Genomic DNA, 19,993 nt, shown 5'->3' on the forward strand with positions numbered 1-19,993 from the left:
ACATTTGACGATTGACGAATCAATTCAAAACATTGGTTGCATGACGCTTTATTTCATTAATCACTTTATTCAACACTTGTTTTATTACTCCGATCCTGGAAATCGTTTACCAAAAAGGAACTACATATATTACCATCTCACTTTTACGAAAAGACATATCGTAACTTCCCACCATTTAATATAATCACCCAGAATGGCCTCTCAAGTTACATCCAACCTCCCCTCCACCCCCACCAAGAACAAGAGCCCTTCCGCTTCTGCCAAAGGCTCCGCCAAAGACTCCCCGAAACCGACACAACAGCTCCAAAAGGGAAGCCCCAAGCCCAAAACTCCTCGCAAGCTGAAGCGCAAGGTCGACGATACCGTCACCCCGGCTGCCGAGAAGGCAACAAACCCCGATCTACCTCCACGTGCGTCGACAGGAGAGCCGAGCAAACATCTAGAAAAGCGAGAGCCGGAGCCTGAGTCTGAACACGAGGAAGAACAGTTTGAGGAGGAAAAGGACACTGGTATTGAGCTAGAAGATAACGAAGTTGACGACAAACCTGCCGAAGACGACAACGAGCAGGGTGAAGAGGAGGAGGAAGAAGAAGAAGAAGAAGAAGAGGGTGATGTAAACCCTCTTCCTACCTCCAGTCTGACCACAGAGCAACGCAATCAACCCGATGCCAAGTCCGAAGCGTCTGGCTCTGGTACCGGTGGTTTCTTCAGACGTGCCGGCGGCCTGACTGACTTTGCTCGTGGTCTTCGAGGAGCTGCTGGCGGTGCCCTCAAGAGCGTCACCAACAATATCCCTCTGGACCTCTCCGCCGTAAAAGGCTTCCAAGTTAGCGATGGCGGTAAAGTGTTCGACAAATCCGGCACTCCCCTCGCCGAGGTCGTCGAAGGAGACCCGGAAGACCTTGTTGGCCAGACGATCGGTGACGATGGCGAAATCCTGGATGAAGACGGCGATTTTATCGGCCGTGTTGACCTGTTGAAGGACGCTCAAAAGAAAACCACCGAAACCTTGGATCAGGTCAAGAGTCAACTCCCGACTCTGCAAGACCTCGACGGTCTTCCCGTATCTGATGGAGGCGAAATCAAGGACAAGGCCGGAAATACCGTGGGCCGCGTCGTAGAAGGCGACGCTGAAGATCTCATCGGCCAGACACTGAACGACTCTGGAGAGATTGTTGACGAAGAGGGCGACCTCATTGGTCGCGTCGAGGTTGTCTCCCCTGAAGAAGCTCTCCAGGCTGTGCAAGATCAGGCCGAAAACGTTCAAGAAGGTGCTACCGACACAGCGGGTGACATCCAAAACAAGGTTGAAGATGCCAAAAATAACCTTCCTCAACTCACTGACCTTGACGGTCTACCTGTCTCCGACGCCGGTGAAGTCAAAGACAAATCCGGAAATGTAATTGGCAAAGTGGTTGAAGGCGACCCGGAAGACCTTGTGGGACAGACTATCAACAACGAAGGAGAAATCGTCGACGAAGATGGCGATTTGATCGGCCGTGTTGAGGTACTTTCGCCAGAGGAAGCCGCCCAAAAGGTTACAGGACAGGTTGATGACGCCAAAGATCAAGTTGCCGAGACAACTGAGAACATCATTCCCAAAATCGAAATTCTTAAAGGAAAAAAGATTAGCAAGAAAGGCAAGATCCTCGATGAGGAGGGTGAGGTTATCGGTCAGATTGCCGAAGGCTACGAGGCCAAGGATCTCGCTGGAAAGAAGCCAAACGAAAACGGTGAGGTTCTTGACAAGGCCGGCAACGTGCTTGGAAAGGTTGAGGTCGTGGATGGTGAAGCAGCTGATGCTGCCTTGCAGTATCTGCAGGACGAAGCCGCAGAATCCAGCCAGGCTGTCGACGGCCCCAAGACCCCAGATGGCGCTGTTGAAGAAATCAAAGACACCGCAGAGGACGTTCCAGAAATTCCTGGTTCGTCTTCTCTTGACGGACTAGAGGTCCGAGAAGACGGAAACGTGCTTGATTCTGATGGCAACGTGCTTGGCAAGCTGGAGAGTGGCAACCTCGAGGAAATCGCCGGCAAGACTGTGAACGAGAAAGGTCTCGTGCTTGACGACGATGGCAATATCCTCGGACGCGTTGGCCTTGTGGATGCTGTCGACAATGCCGATGTTGAAGATGCCGCTCCCGAGCTTCCTCCTCTCTCCACCCTCGAAGGCCTCAAGGTGAACAAATTCGGCAAAATTGTCAACGACCAAGGAACGCCCATCGGCGAGCTCGTCGAAGGTGATCCCAAGAAACTATCCAAGTTTGGTGCTACACTGGACGCCAACGGACAGTTTTGGGATAACCGTGGCAATGTCATTGGAAAAGCCCAAACCCTCCCTGTCGAAGAGAATGAGGCAGAGGGTGAATTCTCTGGTCTTGAAGGACTTGTAGTCGTGCAAGACGGCTGGGTTGAAGACGAGAACGAAAATATTGTTGGCCAGCTGGTCGAAGGAGACGCCAAAAAGCTCGTTGGCCGTGCCGTCGATGAGGACGGCGATATTCTAGATAAACGCGGCAACGCTATCGGTCGTGCGGAGCGTTACGAGCAGCCTGATACCGTAGAGCCTGAAAAGGAGGACCTTTCTAGCCTGTCGGGCTTGACACCAAACAAGGCCGGTAATGTTATCGGACCTGATGGTATTCCGATCGCCCGTGTTGTCGAGGGCAACTTGAAAGAAATATCTGGCCGCAAGATCGATTCAGATGGCCAGATCTGGAACGATGCTGGCAAAGTTGTCGGACGTGTTGAGCTCATCCCTGAAGACGAACGCGAAACTAAGCCAGAGGGAATCTTTGGCGGACTCGAAGGCCTTGTTGTCAACAAGGAAGGTCTCGTCGAAGACGAAGACGGCAATATTGTTGGCAGAATTGTCGAAGGCGACGCCAAAAAGCTCCGTGGCCGTGCTGTCGACGAAGACGGTGATATTGTCGACAAATACGGAAATGTAAAGGGTCGCGCCGAGCCATACGAACCCCCCGAGGAGGAAGTGGAGGAAGATGATCTGTCTTCCATGGAAGGGAAGAAAGTCAACAAGGCCGGCAACGTGGTCGATGAGCATGGCGTTGTCTTTGGCCGCATTGTCGACGGCGATCCCAAGAAGATGTCCGGCCGCAAGGTCGATGGAAAGGGACAGATCTGGAGTGACGGTGGCAAAGTCATTGGCCACGCAGAGCTCATCCCTGGCTCCGAGCAGGAGCGGCCAGAAGGGATCTTCTTCGGGTACGACGATGCCAGAGTTGGCAGAGATGGTGTTGTTGTCAGCGGGGCCGATAAGATCATCGGACGTCTTGTTGAAGGAGACGCCAAGCGCCTTCAGGGCCGTGCTGTTGACGAAGATGGTGACATCCTTGATAAGTCTGGAAACACCATTGGCAAAGCCGAGCGCTGGGAGCCCGAAGAAAAGAAGCGAGATGTCAACCCAATGGCTGGCCGAAAGGTCAACAAGCAGGGTGAGGTTCGTGACGAGAATGGAGATATAATTGGCCAGGTTACCGAAGGAAACCTGAAGAACCTCATTGGAAAGACCATCAACGACAACGGATATGTTGTCGACAACGACGGCAACAAGATTGGGGAAGCCACTCTTCTCGAAAACATGCCCGAGGAAGAGCCTCAGGAGCCTGAGGTTTCCCCCGAAGAATTGGAGAAACAAAAGCAGGCCGAAGAGGATAAAAAGCTTGCGGAGAGGATGTCTAGTATTTTGCAGGATACTCTTGGTAAAATGGAGCCCATCTGCAAGCAGATCACAGATGTATGTCACGCCCTTATTTTAAATTCCAATGACCATACTGACATATTCTAGCACATTGAAAAAGCTGAACGTACACCCAAAGAGGAGCTTGACGAGGAGAAGCTTGTTCAAGACGTCAAGCCCCTGCTCGAAGAAGGAGGCCGCATTCTACAAGAATGCAACGGATCTATCCGCGCCCTCGACCCCGATGGACGTATTGCTGCTACCGCCAAGGCGCGCGCCGCAACTCACGAGGCCACTCCTGAGGAGTACCGTCTAGCAGACCTGCTGAAGGAACTTACTCAGACCGTCGTCAAGACGATCGACAACGGCCGAAAGCGTATCCAGGACATGCCACACGCGAAGAAGAAGCTGAACCCTCTGTGGTCGCTTCTCAGCGAGCCCTTGTTCCAAATAATCGCCGCGGTTGGCTTGCTGCTCAGTGGAGTTTTGGGTCTTGTCAGTCGTCTGCTTGATGGACTTGGCTTGGGCGGACTTGTGCGTGGCCTGCTTGGTGGCCTTGGTGTTGACAAGCTCCTCGAGGGTTTGGGCCTGGGCAATATCACCGAATCTCTTGGTTTCGGCAAGAAGAAGTAAACTATTCTTTTGATGGTTCTTTTCTTGATCTTTGATTGGTCTCTTCTCGTATTTCACATTTACGTTCTCAAAATTATTTTGTTTAGCCTCATACGAGTTTAATACGTTTTGCTCTTCTACTTTTTCTTCCGTCCATTTTTCCTTTTTCTTCTTTTTTTAACTTTTTCATTGGTCTATTTGATGTAATGAGTTATATGACCTGTTAATTAGTTAGATTTGAATGTAACCAGTTGTCACAACCAGTCAATTCCTAACCCATGGAAATAACGAGAATGAAACCGTGACCCCGGTTGCCACATTTAGGAGTCAGCTCCAGAGATAAGATATATGGCAATAACGTCTTCAAACACCCATTTCGGAAACCTGAACAGCCGCGTGTCGGGCGCTTAAATTCGGAAGCCTGAGGCGTATAATTGCTACCGATGTTGTCCCGCTAAGGAAGCCATCCGACTTGTTTTCGGACACCAAAAACTTTTGGTGACATACTCATTGAAATAGGAACTCACTATGAAATCTCGAATTTCATTTCCATTATTGCCTCATGACCTTGAAGAACTACATTGTAAGTATGCTTTCAAAGGATTTTATAAGGGTTTGTAATAGATTCCTAACACCGCAATACTTTTAAGATATTTTTTTGCCTCAGTAAGGCAGAAACCTTATTAGGTTCCTATCTCGTAACTTTTTATCCTTATCGTTTTGAAAAGCAATGACGACAATCTACCAGAGATTATGCAATCAAATCGCCGTTGAACATCGGCTATTGAAACAGTCGCCCTACTGGCTACAAGAAGGGTGGAATAACGCCTAACCCAAAACAGCTAGCCTAGCGGAGTCTCTCCGCGTGCACAGTAAAAAAAACTCGGAGAACACGGGGAACGTGGGGGTTCATTTTGTGGGGAAAAATCACGGTTGTTCCGCATTGGGGATGCCGGCGTGCAAATAACCAATTCGATTCGCTCGACAATTGCCGACAAGCTCTCTACGAAATCCTTTTCTCTCTGTTAACTTTTGGCGTTTGTGTGGGGGGACTTCAATGTTGCGGGGAACACGGACATTCTCCGAGCGTTTGCTATATAGCTCCCCCCCGGCGAGCGGCATTTGATGGATGTTTTCTTTCTTTTCTCATCATCCCACCTCTTGCGGGTGGAAGACAAATATTTTACCCACACACAATATCAAAAGACTAGCTAGTCCGACTAGTCAACATGGCAGACCTTGACAATGGCAAAGTGGATGCTTTCCATGTCGAGTCGAGTCCGCCACCAAATCACAAACTTGGCGAATCCTCCAAACACGCAGACCTCGCCGCCGACCTGGTCACCAGCGGACAACGCCCTGTCTTGACCGAAGCAGACTCGAAACGCATCCGACGAAAGACTGACAAGACCATCCTCGTCATCCTCATTTGGGTTTATTTCCTCCAGATCCTGGACAAATCCGTGCTTGGCTATGGCGCTACTTTTGGCTTGCAGACTGACACGGGGCTTACGGGCAACCAGTATTCGCTGGTGGGTTCCATCGCGCCTATTGCTCAATTGGCCTGGCAGCCGTTTTCGTCGTATTTGATCGTGCGTGTGCCGCATCGCATTCTCATGCCCGCGCTCTGTCTTGGATGGGGTATTGCGCAGGCATGTATGGCTGCCTGTCATAACTTTGAAACATTGATGGCCGCCCGGTTCTTTTTGGGTTTGTTTGAGGCTGGTTGTTTGCCGTTGTTTAGTGTCATTACCTCGCAGTGGTACAGGAGAGCTGAGCAGCCGGTCAGAGTTGCTATGTGGTACGGCACCAACGGGCTGGCAACAATTGTTGCCGCGGGCCTCAGTGATGGATTGGCGCATATCAAGTCGGATGTCCTTAAGCCTTGGCAAATGTACTTCCCCTCACCACCGTTTCTGGAACTCGAATGCTGAACGCTAACCTTGTCAAAAAAGTATATTCCTCTTCGTCGGATGTCTCACAATCGCATCCGTACCATTCGTCTACTGGAAACTCGACGACGACATTCCATCTGCCCGGTTCCTGACCGAGGAAGAAAAACCCATGGCCGTCGAACGACTACGTGCTAACCAGACTGGTACTGGTTCAAGAGACTTCAAAATCAAGCACGTCATTGAAGCCATTATCGAGCCCAAAACTTGGCTGTGGATTGGCATGAGCATGCTGCTCAACGTCGGCGCCAGTGTCACCAACACTTTTGGTCCCCTAATTCTTTCCGGCCTCGGATTTGACGCATACACGACCAGTCTGCTGAACATGCCCTTTGGTGCAATGCAACTGTTGGTCATCATTCTAGCCTCATACCTTGCTCAAAAGGCGCATATCAAGGGTGTTATCCTCGCAGTTACCATGATCCCTGTAGTTGCGGGTCTTGCTGTTCTGTATGCCGTTCCACGCTCTGGTCACACCGCAGCTTTACTTGTCGGGTACTATCTGCTCGCATTCCTGTTTGGGGGCAACCCACTGATCGTGAGCTGGATCGTCGGTAACACTGCCGGCACAACGAAAAAGTCCTTCGTAATGAGTGCATATACCGCTGCTAGTTCCGCGGGAAACATTGTCGGACCGCTCCTTTTCAATAAAAAGGACTCGCCGGCCTATCACCCTGGTCTTCGAGGCTGTCTTGGCATTTTCGTCGCTCTGGTCGCAATCATTCTGTTCCAGTGGGCGAATTTGATATTCCTCAATAAGCTACAAGAGCGCAAGCGTGTCAAGAATGGAAAACCAGCCAAGATGGTCGATCACTCGATGCAAGACCAATATCATGATTTCGAAGAAGATAATGCCGATGCCATCGTCGAGACTGGCATGGCAGAGCACACCGTCGCTGCGTCCGAGGGAGAACTGCATGAGAGGTTTGGCCAGCAGGCCTTTTTGGATTTGACGGATCGCCAGAACGATGAGTTTGTGTATATTTATTAATTAGTAGTACGTGTAATGTCCCCTAGTTCATTGCTGTTGGCTTGCATTCGACATGTGATGAATGGACGATATGATTAATACAACGTTTAGTAATTCCCGACTACCTCCTTATCTAACTATTATCTATTGATAAAAATTCCACTGTAATCCTTTTGAACGTCGAAAATAGTAAATTAGGTCGCAGAAATCCACGTGATAGAACGGCACGAACCACCCCGCCAGTGCGTCATAGCTGCGCCTCCCCCTTCAGAGGCAGCGAATTTTGTCGTTACTTCTGAGAATCAACCCAAAATATATATAATTTTTTTGCTGAATGCCGAAGAGAATTATTTATCCATCTATTCACCATCAACCTGCTAAGACTGCATTTAAGTCGCTCTGGCCTAAATCGTGGCAACGCTTGGCAAGAGAAGACAGCCATGGACCCCGCGTCTCCGCGTGACGTCACCTCACCACCAAAACAAAACACGCTGAATGCAGCGCTGCGACAGGAACAGGAAGTCAATGTGCACAGAGATGGTGAAGTGCAAGCCGCGCAAGTGATCCAAGTAAGTCTTCCCTTTTTCGATACCTGCATATGTGCAAAGAAGGTGGATTTTAAGGACTGATCTATTCTGAAATCATAAGAGGTACTACCGCGGGTATCGAACGCGCCGAGAACTCGAAGGATGGTCTTTAAACTCATCGACGCGCTGGCTAGAAGCTGTCAAAGACGCACAATGGCACCAAGCAATGCAGGGGCAGTATCCTACTGGCCAGGAGGGTGATAACGAGCACCAAAGTCACGAGACGGATCTATTCGCAAACCAAGTCGAAGAGGGCGAACAAACGCGTCGTCAGAGTTCATCTTCTCTCTCCCCCGATGTGCGCAAGAAGTGGAAATTCGCCGGCAAGGTTGCATTGCGAGCAAGTGGAGATGACAATGCGCAAGACAAGGTTGCCGAGACTGTTGCCTCTTCGTCTTCCGAAACGCAAGTCTCTGAGGCGAAGTTGTCTGGTCAAAAGACGACAACGACAAAGAGCTCGCAGACATTTCTGTCAAGAACACAACGGCAGTCAACGGGAGACGTCGAAAAGACAGCAAAGATGATGGATTTGCAATACTTTTTGGAAATGGTCGACACTAAGCACCGGTATGGAAGCAACCTACGCGCATATCACAACGTGTGGAAAAATGGCCCATCAAAGCAAAATTTCTTTTATTGGCTAGACTATGGCGATGGAAAGGACGTTGAAATTGAACGGGTGCCTCGAGATCGTTTAGAGCGGGAGCAGGTTCGATATCTTACGCGAGAAGAAAGACAAAATTATTTGGTTTTGGTCGACAAAAACGGACGCTTTCGGTGGGCCAAGAATGATGAGCGAGTATGGACGGACAGTGAACAATACAAGGACAGTATAAAGGGAGTGGTTCCAATCAACGAGAGGACGCCAACATTTCGAGAACATACTGCCGAAGGTGACGAGATATTCACTGAATCTAGTAGCGATAGTGACAATCTCAGCGGTAGCGACGAAGAGGACTCAGACGAGGAGGTGAGACGCTACGTGAACCCGGATTTCGAAAATGCAAAGGGTATCAAAAAAGTTCAATATGTTAGCCCGGCCGTGATTTTTAATCAATTGATGGAAAAGTCACTCAAGAAGAAGGATAAATGGATATTCGTATGTGATAGTCTCTATATTTTATCAACGCAGCGCTGACATGATTGTTTTAGGTGGCTGGTAAAGAGTTTCCTGACAAACCACCATACAAGTAGCTAATCTAGATATAGACACTTCCTACCGGATATACATCGGCATCAAGGAGTCGGGCGCCTTTCAACATTCGTCGTTTCTGCGCGGTGCACGTATCTCAGCGGCAGGACTGATCAAAATAAAAAACGGCCAACTTCGGAGTCTTTCACCACTCAGTGGGCACTACCGCCCTCCAGCAGCCAATTTCCGTGCCTTTGTCCATGCTTTACAACAACAAGGGGTCGACATGTCCCGCGTGTCGATTAGTCGGTCGTACGCGGTCCTTGTAGGCATCGAGGGGTACATGAAGTTCAAACAAAAGAAGAAAGATGTCAAGGATAAGCTTGACGAAGAAAAATTCAAGGCTTTAAATATATCCGATGACAAACCCAGTGGCAGTCCCGATAACACAAGGAATCCAAGTCGTCGAACCACACAGAACGATGAGATTTCATCGGTTGCGACCAATTCTGCTGAAATTCGTGACGAAGAATCAAGCAGGAAACCTAGCTTTATCACCGGCCTTGTCAAAACGCTCACTAGAAAGGACTCGCAACCGCAGGGCCATGCGGTAGATATCCGTGGACGAGGGATACCGGAGGAGGGAGTGCCGGCACCGGTAGGGCGTCGGTGATATGGACTATTTGATGCTTCTCATGACACTTTAGCGCTCTTCTTTGCGATATTTTTATATTTATTTTTAACGATTTATCCTGTATAATGCCCATGTGTGGGGCTCCATTCTGTTATATACCAATCCTTCTGGCCTTGCCGACGGACTTGGCAGTACCGTAACTACTATTGCAACAAAAGGCAACTGCTATGACAGAACGCCAATTATAGTAATGAATGCACTAAAAAGGGCTTTGCCAACATGACTTATTGAGAACAATGCTTACACATTTTCCACATGCAGAATTATTTCAAATATTGATTGATAGGTGGGTCATTCATCATACAAGCGTCGGCGACTCGGGAGGCCGAGCGCCGTCGCTTCGCTGCCTCAGGCATCACGGCGTCGCGGGTTACAACGACCGAGTTGTCGGTGTATATTTAAAAGATGACTCCCCTAGAATTATTGGTTAGAAAATTAAATTCAAAATATTTTTCAAGTACATGTACACAGCCATGGCGCTCCCAGCTCGCATGACTATCAAGCAAGCCGGCATCCCGACCGCAATCGTCGGCGTAGTCGCTGCAGGCGGCCTCTACGTTGCATACTCATCTTTCCAACCCTCAAAAAAGGCTTTCGGGGGAGGTCTGACTGGGAGTTTGAAGTTGCAGAATGCAGAGGATGTCAATCACAACACAAAAAGACTACGCTTCTCATTTCCCCGCCCCGAGGATGAGACCGGGCTGACATATGTCTGTAAGTGTTGATAAATTGTATAGCTGTTAATACGTTAATGCTAAGTTCTCGATAGCATCGGTTTTGACGGCGTCATGGCCAAAGGGAAGCATCACACCTGTTTTCAGACCATATACACCAGTTAGCAATCTCGGTATGTTAAACAACCTCATCTGAGAGACCTTAAGGAGGAGATGCTAATAGTCGCAGATGCTCCCGGCTTCGTCGACTTGCTAGTCAAGAAATACCCTGAAGGCAAAGCCAGCACACATCTCCACTCTCTACAGCCAGGCGACTCGTTATTTTTCGCCTTCCCCATCAAGGCATACACCTGGGAGCCCAATCGCTATGAGCACATCACATTAATCGCTGGTGGAGCCGGCATCACCCCGCTATATCAACTCATCCAAGGCATTCTTAAGAACCCGACCGACCGCACCAAGATGACCCTGGTTTTTGGCGTCAATACCGAAAACGACATACTCCTCCGCGACGAGTTTGAATCATATCAGAAACAGTTCCCCGACCGGTTCAAGGTTGTTTATACGGTCAGCAGTAACTCTATTGAAAAGACTTCGACCGAGTTTCGAAATGGCCGTGTTACAAAGGAGCTGCTGAAAGAGCTTTTGCCATCGACATCAGGTAATGATACGAAAGTATTCCTCTGCGGACCTCCTGCAATGGAGGACGCCTTAACGGGTAAGGGAAGGGGTGAAAGCGGAATCCTGGGCGAGTTGGGGTATAGAAAGGACCAGGTTTTCAAGTTTTGATATCAACCTAAAGTACTAGAGACATGATCTGTAAGATAAATAATTATACATACGAAGAATTTCCTTGCTATAGAATCCTTGTTTTGTGGTCGCGGAAAATAAATACTTTTATAACATGCAAGCCCAAGATGGCTCTCGCAGCGCCAAACTGAATATGTGCTTATGTAGCCTTGGCTCTAAATCACAGTATGGGCGATTCCATTACATCTCGCTCTCAACATAAGCTCCCTGTGCTGCCACATTCGCATAATACAAGTCCGTCTCCGCGGTAATAACTATGCCACCATTTCCAACAAAGTTGAAACCTGCCGATGTCGTTCCAAGGAAAATCTTGCCGATCAGTTTACCTGATGGATTCCAAACTTGTATACCGTCACCGCAGCCGGCGTACACATTGCCCTGTGTGTCACAGTTGATCCCTTTCAGCGTCGTCAGCATTAGTAATGATTAAGCTAGAGCTTCAATATGACTTGAAATTCTATGAGGCGTAAAGACATGATATAAACCAAAAGAGAATAACTTACCATCGGGAATACCAGGGCTAACATAGGCAAATGTTTTGCGGTTCTCGAGTGTGCCATCCTCTACAACGTCGAATCGGTAACTACGCATGATTAGCCGCGCGGTTTCCATGAGACTGAACGATGATGTAGACTTACATAGAGGCAGGCTTGGTGTAATCGTTGCCGTAAAACCCTTTAGCAGAACCCGTATCGGTTACGTATGCATATTTACCGTCCGGTGAGAAAGTCAGGCCTGTCTTCATGTTAGCTAGACTGCTATTTTTATATCCGTCAAAGTTAAGTAAACCATAGACAAACGCATGTCTTACCGTTTGGACGTATAAATCCATCTGCAGCAATCGTCACGGCACCTGTGTCCGGATTGAATCGATATACCTCATTCGGCAAACCAGGCGAGGGACGGAAGTCCTGCAGGTAGGCGTATGTTACATCAATAAAATAGACATCTTTGTTTTTGGGATGCACAGCTATGTCATTCAAAGAGTTGAATTGGCGGCCGAAATAATTGTTGAGTAGAACTAATATTTTTGTAAGAATTTAATCCCAGAATAATATAGAGGTGTACCAACTGGTTGTGTTGTACGGCGCTTTTGGGCTCATGACCCATAGCGCAGGACCTATATTGTCACCTTGCCCTTCACCACCGTAAATAATATTTCCTCGAAAGTTTGTGCCTCCTAGAACCCCGTATTAGCATTTGAAAATATTTTTCTCTTCGTGTTTCTCGCAACACCGAACTAACCGTTGGGATTGACCACCATGGGTGATGATGGAACTGTTTGAACCTTGACGTGGCCCACGGCATTTGTCATGTTAGTCACAGCAGCTACCTCTTCAAGATCGACTTTTTCGATGATTGACGATTTGTTAAGACCTGTGCCAGCATCGGGAGATCCGGCATTCTGGACAAAAAAGACTTCATTGCTTTCTTTGTACCTGGAAAAACGGTCAATGGAGATTGTACTGATAACAAGAGGCCATGTAAAGGAAGTGCTTACCATACAACCGCTTCATGAAATAGGGGATCTTTTGAAGAATGCGCAATTCGTGTCAAGTGTGGTTTTTCACCCAGAATGCCCAAAAACTCGTCATCGTACACGTGGAATGGCCGCTCAAGCAGACTTTCCAGTGTCGAACCAGGAGGAATAAACACCTAGAATACAAGGTAAGGCTAAGTTACACATGATCGACGTGAGAGCGCATGGCAACATACGTTTGTCCCGTTAACCTCCGTGGGCGGCTTTGTCACGCTCAAGACGTTGAAGCTCTTCTGGCTGATTACCTGTGCTTGGCTTGGAAGAGCCCAAACTGTGGGGACAATCAATTGTTCCAATAGCAGCAGAAGAGGCAGGAATCGGCCAGCCGATGGAAGGCTATAGGAGAGCATTCTGTGGCCAATATAGACAAATTTGACAACACACGCTGATAGCAAGTGGTGGGAACAATTTGAGTAATTAGGCAATTACAAAGTGGAGAAGCGCGGCAACCGTGGAAACGATCAATAACGATTGTAGTCGACGATAGTGATTTTCGAAAAAAAAATTCGAGAAGAAAATCGCCCGTGACATCATTAGGCCAACATCAGACTAATAGTTAATAGTCTCATTTTGAATGTTGGGGTTTGCCGGTTGACTTCGGGAAGCTCCTTCGGACGATTGCCGATCCTGACTAACCTACTTAGGAGTCAGATGAAAAAGGCATGTTTATTTTCTGGTGATCTTATACTACAAGGCAGCCAATAATAATAATGGTTCGGAAAAAATTAAATAGAGAGTAGAGGAGACAACGACATTTTAGCCATACACAACTATAGTTAACAGGACAATTTCTAAACCTACTTAGTTGTTGCCCGAATCGCTTGCCCCTGCAGCAGTAAACAGCATGTACGTACTTTACTCTCCATTTTATTATTCTTCTTCTTCATATCCAACTCTCCTATTGTCGTTCTGCTTTCAACTTTGTTTGCTATTATTATTATTGCGCTCACCATTGAGCCGACCCCCGCTGCCGCTAAACTATATTTAGCGACAGCGGCATTTTCTTCCTCGTTTTAACCTGATAATAATTAGATCAAAACATTTGTTTATACTGTCTTCAGATACATCACGATGGCCTCGGTTCTCGCACACGTCAATGAAGTATGGGACCGGCAGCGCAAGAATAGCCCTATCTACGCGCTTCTCCTAGAAAATGTCGAGCTTTATCATGCCGAGCCTGGCCTCATAAAAGCAAGGCTTCCCATCAGCAGCCTCCACAGCAACTCCAAGGGTACTGTACATGGCACCTTGTCCGCTTGCGTAGTCGACTGGGCTGCCGGTATGGCCATTGTCTCCCATGGCGCCACTAGCACCGGTGTCAGTACGGATCTGTCCGTCTCCTACCTCTCCACAGCCAAGGAGGGAGATATCGTGGAGATTGAAGGGCGGACGGGCAAGGTTGGGAAAACCCTTGCATTTACGACGGTTACGATGTCAAAGGAGGTGAACGGAAAGAGCACTATTGTTATTCAAGGATCTCACACAAAATATGTTCGTCAGTAGTGGAGCGTCGGCATTGTTCTCGGGTTTCCGGAGGAACCGTCATGTCAAGCTGGAATAGGTCAAAACATCATACATAGACTGGATGGAATAAATTTTACTTCTGTTGTCTAGAAATTTGGAACTTTATTAATAACGTCTTCTAGAAAAAGTATCTGAAATGTTATTCCAACTTCTAGCAAAAACTGCAAGGACGTGGGTGGGGTACCTAAATTTTTATTTTACACGACCATTGAACTGGAGTAATTATCTAGTTAATGGTAAATAGTTAAAATACTTGTAAAAATGATATCATTGTGTGGAAGTTATGAAGTCGGCCTTTCCATGTTTATACATAACTAATATAAGATAGTTGAATAGAAGATGCCCAGAATCACAATCGTTTTAGGTCTAGTTCAATGAGCAATAAAATCTGATTATATCTTGCTTAGCTGTAACATCGACGATATCGTAAAACCGTCATATCCCCCTTGTAAATGCCATTCCATGTCAATTTTGGAAGTCACAGAAATCCTCTATATGTTTAACATATGTTCCACTCAACGACAGACTTAGCAGCTATCGAAGCCATTATCAGCATACAGCCATCCAGTCATCCGATTTGCAATATCATTGACGTATGAATTTGTAGCTCCTTCGCCATCGTTGAGATCAGAGCTGTCCACAGAGCCCGAGTTGTAGCATCGCGCAGCCTAAGATTGTCAATGTTATTTTCAACAGTGATTTTCAACAGTAGGTATAGTCTTACTTCATAGATATTTCCATATTGATTGATACATTGGACAAGGCCATCGCCGTCAGATGTCCCCTGGGCACCGTCTATGATCATCTGGATGATGCTCTGCTGTTGATCCGACGTACTAGCCGAGTTACCGACGAACGTAGAACCACCATCCGATTGCATGAGGCCGGGGTTATCCGGTTGCGACGGATCTGGGTTGGTAGAACCGCACACATTAACACAGCCAGATGACTATAATATGAGTGAGAACAATATATCTCAAAACGTTTGGTAAAGACCCCGAGTTACCTCCTGTAAGATAGTGGCAAGGATGAAGCGATGATCCACCAACGAGGACTCCGCAACCTGTTGGATAGCATTCCAGATTAGGCCGATTTGCTCGTCGTTGTCACCATCGCCAAATGCACCTGCACCATCTGAGCATGATCCAACGCCAAGGTCAGAGCAAGATGTGGACATGGCGCTCTTTGAATTGTTCCACATCGCGTCGAATTCTATCCATTGAGACTTTGCAGGAAAGCTACCCCAGCCTCCGTAGTAGCAATCTGAATTAAATAATTAGTCAAATACGCCAGTGAACAACCTCCACCATTCTTTTGTCGTACCATACTGATCAGTACCAACATCTCCTGTTCCGTCGTAGATATTGGCGTTATCATTGTTGCCGGCACCAGACGAAAAGGCATCAGATGAGGTCACTTGCTGGCTAGAAGGGTTGGAGACAAGAACATGAGGAGCACCCTCTTGAATCTCTTTCTGTCTCAGGGTAAGCAACTATAACCCAAATGAACACACTAGACTAACGCTTGGAGCTGCCAGGGCAGAAGCGGCAATTATTGCCTGCAGAGCAACAACCTGAGTAAGCATTGTTATAAGTTCTTTGCTGATTACTTGATATCTGAATGGTATTGAAAAATCTTGCTAGATAAAAGGTGCGACGTCTCTTTTATTTATAGTCCTGAGATACCTGAAATGTTTGAGAAAAAGGCGCCAGAATCGCAAGCCACCGAGTAGTTCATGTAACCCTAAAGATATTTCACCACTTAATCACTTACTCACCAAAGACCAAATACGGAGCAAACTTGTACCATTAGTGATGGTGCTTATGGATATTATACATCGGCTGAGGTCTACAAAGAACAACCACAGCTATTTGATGCCATGAACTTCACTTATGTGATGAAATTTTACGTTATGAAGCCCAATTTGAGAACCCATCCACGTAAGCTTCAGCCTCCGGCAGGCTCCGAGGTGGAAAATTTCTCCTTTAAAACGTTCGGTAAGCATATCGCGGCCTTTAATTTTTCTAACTTCACCATTTTCCTAATCGGGATGTCATTCACGAAATGTGATTCGCTCTGATGTAAGATAACATGGCAACGGTAACGACGGAGAATTTTAGTCATAATATAAGGGACCATTGACAGAAAGGTATCTATTCAGATAGTTTAATCTCTCCACCGGAGGATTATTTGCCTAAGATCAAGCTTTTCCCCAAAACTTTCTGGGACCCAATCATACAGCTATAAGAAAAGATCTAAAATGTTTATAGGCTTGTTCTAGTTAGGCATCACACTTAAATGACCTCAGTCTGTACGTACTAGCCATAAAGACATGGATGATGGCGCCACATCTTGATAATCTCGGCCCCCACTGCAACATTGATTTACCTGCATAGATATTTATACCCACGATGCGAGTAGACAACATCGGATTTAGCAATCAGCCTTATCTGTTCGACTGCATCTTAAATGTTCGAAATTATTCCTATAGCTGTGTGCATAACGGACCAGGAACGAGTGCCCCATTAAAACCAGTAAAGGCATGGTGTTAATGTATCAATATACTTTGAAAGTCAAGGTTATTTTTTTTGCGGATTTCTCCAATACCTTGTCAGCCTTCAAATTGTTCTTTGTAAGATCTTATTAACCGGATTCTAGATCTCACTGCAGTTTTTTTGACGACTTAAAACTGGCGCGTGCAGGCTAGCCTCCCCGTAAAGTTCTTCAGCCGTACGTGCGCCTGTACGTAAAAATCTACATTAAACTGTTTATATTATATAAATCAATTTAATACTTACTAAATAGGTAACAATTCCACGATTTTAGATGGCCTATGTGAGTTATTTCTACTGGGTGTACTCGTGACTCTCATAAAATAAATTTGTGAGCGGAAGATCAGTGGGAACATCAATATAATATAATTTTTTTGTAAACACTGACGAATACTCCAACTTAAAAAGAGTTGGTTATCATGGATAGTGTCCTCTCAGCCATGGAAGACGCATTTAAACTGTCTTGATTCTATGGGTTTTTCCATGGGCGCTGTTGAAAGCGGAACCATTGTCCATCCACAAAATTTGGTCTAGGAGTTGACGATGGAAGTGGCACCTGATAAACAAATTTCATAATCACTGTACGTCCTCTCTTTTTTTCTCTTTTTTTTTCTTGTGTCATTCTGTTTTATCAGTTCATTCCAATGGGGTCAGTGATTCGATGATCACCTCCTTTTTCGACAAGTAGATGAAATAAATCAACAAGGGCCTTTTCTGCAGCAAAGATAACGATGTCCCGACTTTGCAGGATATATTTTAAAGATGTTCAGCGACTAAATCTTGGTGCTTCCTGTTATTGGTCGTGATCGCACGGCCACCACTTACACGGAATTCCATAACTTCACAACTACGGAATAAATCTCGTCCTGTGTCTTGGTTCAATAACCAGCTATATTGTGAAGATTCGCCTTTATTTAAAATCATTTGAATACAGAAAGGTGTTTTCCTATAGTCCATAATAATGGTGTGCAATCCGGACTTGACACTGAGATTGGATTAGTGCCGAGATTAAGAACCATTGTATGAGTGTTTGATCTTCGAAGATTTAGCTAGTATCTTCAGTATTTCCTGCAAATATTCTACTGGGAATAGACTAGGACTCACGCAAGGGCTAGAGGTATGGAGATATCCAAAATATTACCAATATCCCAACAGCGTTTAAGGAATACCTGTAGTATCTGGAGAGACATTATCTCTGTGGCGTATAAGACCAGACCACTAGTCATTCTAGCTCTAAATTAAATAAATAGAGCCTGAGTCCTAACCAACAAGACCTAAATTGTCCCTTTCATCCGTAACGCAGAAGGCAAGACTGGCATTGGTTAATGCAACCTTCGACTTCTCTCTCGTGGCTACCGGCCGGATTTCATAAAGTCGGAACGTCGAAAAAGCGACAAAATGCTATTGAAAATGAAAGACCCCAAATTTACGTCTCAGACTGCTCAAGAATACATTCGAAAATTAAATAAGCTCGACCAACCACTCTAAGCTATCCTCTGCCTTACTCCTGCTGATATGCATCACGTTATGGAATATCAGGTTACGGCTCGATTTCCTATTACACGATCCTACGGTTAGTCTTAAGCCGCTCACTTCCATGATACCTTCAGCCAGTTATAACCCCTCCAAGCCACAGCCGGAGAAGTAGAAGGTCATCACACACGGCCCCTTTGGCTGAAAGGTCGATGGGTGCCGGGGCCGTGCTCATAGAGATCTCTCTGACACAGACCGCAAGTAAATAAAAATAGTTTACTCTGAGGCGGATGGGCATATGAAGGACTAGGAAAAGTATTCGTTTCTAATTTTTATCCTTATTGTTTTTTTCCAGTTCGGACGCGGCTTCTACGAAGCCGGATGGACCAGAAATAACAGCGCAATAGCGCGATGAGCCACCAGTTGTTGGCAAGGCTATCCTGATATTGGAACGTAGAGTTCAGCTGACACTTAGCTTCTTTTAAAGTGCAATTTTTTTTTTCAAATTTCCGCTTGCCAATTCCGTGGTTAATACATAGTAGAGATATCCCAATTAATAGGATATCTAGACTCTAAAAAATGTTATATCAAGTCGGGTCAGCATCTATTTTGGGACAGCAAGTGCCAGCATTGTTGCCAAGATCGGAGCGGTGGGAAAGCACGTCGGGGATGTTGTCCAATTTGGGCAATTTAACTTCAAGCTGAACTCCCTGCGCGCATAATGCTGCCGAGCAAGGCTAGCCGGTACCTAGCCGACGTGCGTCGCTGATTCGTGAGTGTCGAACTATGCTTTGGTTTATGCCAGTTTTGGGGCCATGTCTACATATATAGTATTTCGTCGATAACCTTGACTTGTTGACTATGCCCAACTAAATATATTTAAATAGAGCGATATCTCAACCCTTTTTACAGACTCCAGAGACAACAATTTATAAACCCTTTAATTCATATTTACATGTATCGTGAACATTCAACTGCGACAACTAAACGCTACTATGAATCCGACTAAACTCCTCCGCTTCTGCTTGACATTTTTGTCAATCCATTTGTCAATTGCTTGCAATCCCTCTCAAGGAAACTCAACAGACCCTAGCAACCCCTTCGTCATTGGCACAGATGGCCCAGCACCCCCTGCAACAGTCGGGTACGCATTCAACCATATTGGCCTCGTTACAACTCATCTATCTGAGATGAAAGACTTCTACGTCAATGTACTTGGAATGAGAACGCTCTTCGACGCATACATTACACCAGAGTACACTGTCACTTACATGGGCTATGCCCAGGGTGGTCGCAACGGGACCGGATTTCAAAGCGGTGCCGATATGATGGCAGAGAAAAACAATCTGTATGGTTTAGTTGAGCTTCAGCAATTCAACGTCTCGGATGACCATCTACTTGCTTCTACTAAGAGAAGTAATACATTTGGCCATGTTGGTCTCATTGTCCCAGATGTGCTCAAAGCCCAGGAGTACTTTGAAAGCAAAGGGGTTCCGATTTTGAAGAAAGTCAATGTGCCCCTTTCTGAGCTTACTGGAGTTATCCCTAATGCTTACGGTCTTGGAAAGTATGCGGGTGCGCATATCGAAGCAAAGAAGGCTCTTTTGAAAGCGCAGGGACTTATTGGAATTGAGATGTTTTTGTTGATTGCTGATCCGGACGGCAATTTGATCGAAATCCAGCAGCAGGATGCCTAATTGGGTGGGAGACTTTCTTCGTGTTATAGATTATGCTCTAGCACGCCATGTAGAGAGGGTTCTGTGACAAAGGGCCCGG

General features: G+C 46.4%; 7 protein-coding genes across 7 annotated transcripts; 5 read left to right on the plus strand and 2 right to left on the minus strand.

Annotated features, from left to right (window-relative positions):
• Positions 1 to 193: 193 nt before the first annotated feature.
• On the plus strand, positions 194 to 4,330 carry TRUGW13939_01230 (uncharacterized protein; the record flags this gene model as incomplete). The annotated part of the gene is made up of 2 exons (XM_035484432.1): positions 194 to 3,754; positions 3,806 to 4,330. The coding sequence occupies 2 exons, from the start codon at positions 194 to 196 to the stop codon at positions 4,328 to 4,330; spliced, it is 4,086 nt and encodes a 1,361-aa protein (XP_035340325.1).
• Positions 4,331 to 5,538: 1,208 nt separating this feature from the next.
• Positions 5,539 to 9,623, plus strand: TRUGW13939_01231 (uncharacterized protein; the record flags this gene model as incomplete). The annotated part of the gene is made up of 6 exons (XM_035484433.1): positions 5,539 to 6,203; positions 6,265 to 7,239; positions 7,626 to 7,800; positions 7,880 to 8,917; positions 8,971 to 8,977; positions 9,022 to 9,623. The coding sequence occupies 6 exons, from the start codon at positions 5,539 to 5,541 to the stop codon at positions 9,621 to 9,623; spliced, it is 3,462 nt and encodes a 1,153-aa protein (XP_035340326.1).
• Positions 9,624 to 10,117: 494 nt separating this feature from the next.
• TRUGW13939_01232 (uncharacterized protein) lies at positions 10,118 to 11,107 on the plus strand (the record flags this gene model as incomplete). Its single annotated transcript, XM_035484434.1, has 3 exons — positions 10,118 to 10,358; positions 10,414 to 10,491; positions 10,548 to 11,107. 3 exons carry the CDS (start codon positions 10,118 to 10,120, stop codon positions 11,105 to 11,107), a joined length of 879 nt encoding a protein of 292 aa, XP_035340327.1.
• Positions 11,108 to 11,308: 201 nt separating this feature from the next.
• Positions 11,309 to 13,018, minus strand: TRUGW13939_01233 (uncharacterized protein; the record flags this gene model as incomplete). Its single annotated transcript, XM_035484435.1, has 8 exons — positions 11,309 to 11,526; positions 11,632 to 11,711; positions 11,767 to 11,863; positions 11,940 to 12,149; positions 12,201 to 12,308; positions 12,374 to 12,567; positions 12,630 to 12,784; positions 12,845 to 13,018. 8 exons carry the CDS (start codon positions 13,016 to 13,018, stop codon positions 11,309 to 11,311), a joined length of 1,236 nt encoding a protein of 411 aa, XP_035340328.1.
• Positions 13,019 to 13,739: 721 nt separating this feature from the next.
• On the plus strand, positions 13,740 to 14,171 carry TRUGW13939_01234 (uncharacterized protein; the record flags this gene model as incomplete). Its single annotated transcript, XM_035484436.1, has 1 exon — positions 13,740 to 14,171. The coding sequence occupies one exon, from the start codon at positions 13,740 to 13,742 to the stop codon at positions 14,169 to 14,171; it is 432 nt and encodes a 143-aa protein (XP_035340329.1).
• A 548-nt stretch (positions 14,172 to 14,719) lies between these two features.
• TRUGW13939_01235 (uncharacterized protein) lies at positions 14,720 to 15,777 on the minus strand (the record flags this gene model as incomplete). Its single annotated transcript, XM_035484437.1, has 5 exons — positions 14,720 to 14,860; positions 14,917 to 15,141; positions 15,199 to 15,455; positions 15,516 to 15,666; positions 15,715 to 15,777. 5 exons carry the CDS (start codon positions 15,775 to 15,777, stop codon positions 14,720 to 14,722), a joined length of 837 nt encoding a protein of 278 aa, XP_035340330.1.
• Positions 15,778 to 19,212: 3,435 nt separating this feature from the next.
• On the plus strand, positions 19,213 to 19,914 carry TRUGW13939_01236 (uncharacterized protein; the record flags this gene model as incomplete). The annotated part of the gene is made up of 1 exon (XM_035484438.1): positions 19,213 to 19,914. The coding sequence occupies one exon, from the start codon at positions 19,213 to 19,215 to the stop codon at positions 19,912 to 19,914; it is 702 nt and encodes a 233-aa protein (XP_035340331.1).
• Positions 19,915 to 19,993: the final 79 nt, after the last annotated feature.

The sequence above is a fragment of the Talaromyces rugulosus genome, chromosome I (assembly GCF_013368755.1).
Source record: "Talaromyces rugulosus chromosome I, complete sequence".
NCBI classification, from domain to species: Eukaryota; Fungi; Ascomycota; class Eurotiomycetes; order Eurotiales; family Trichocomaceae; genus Talaromyces; species Talaromyces rugulosus.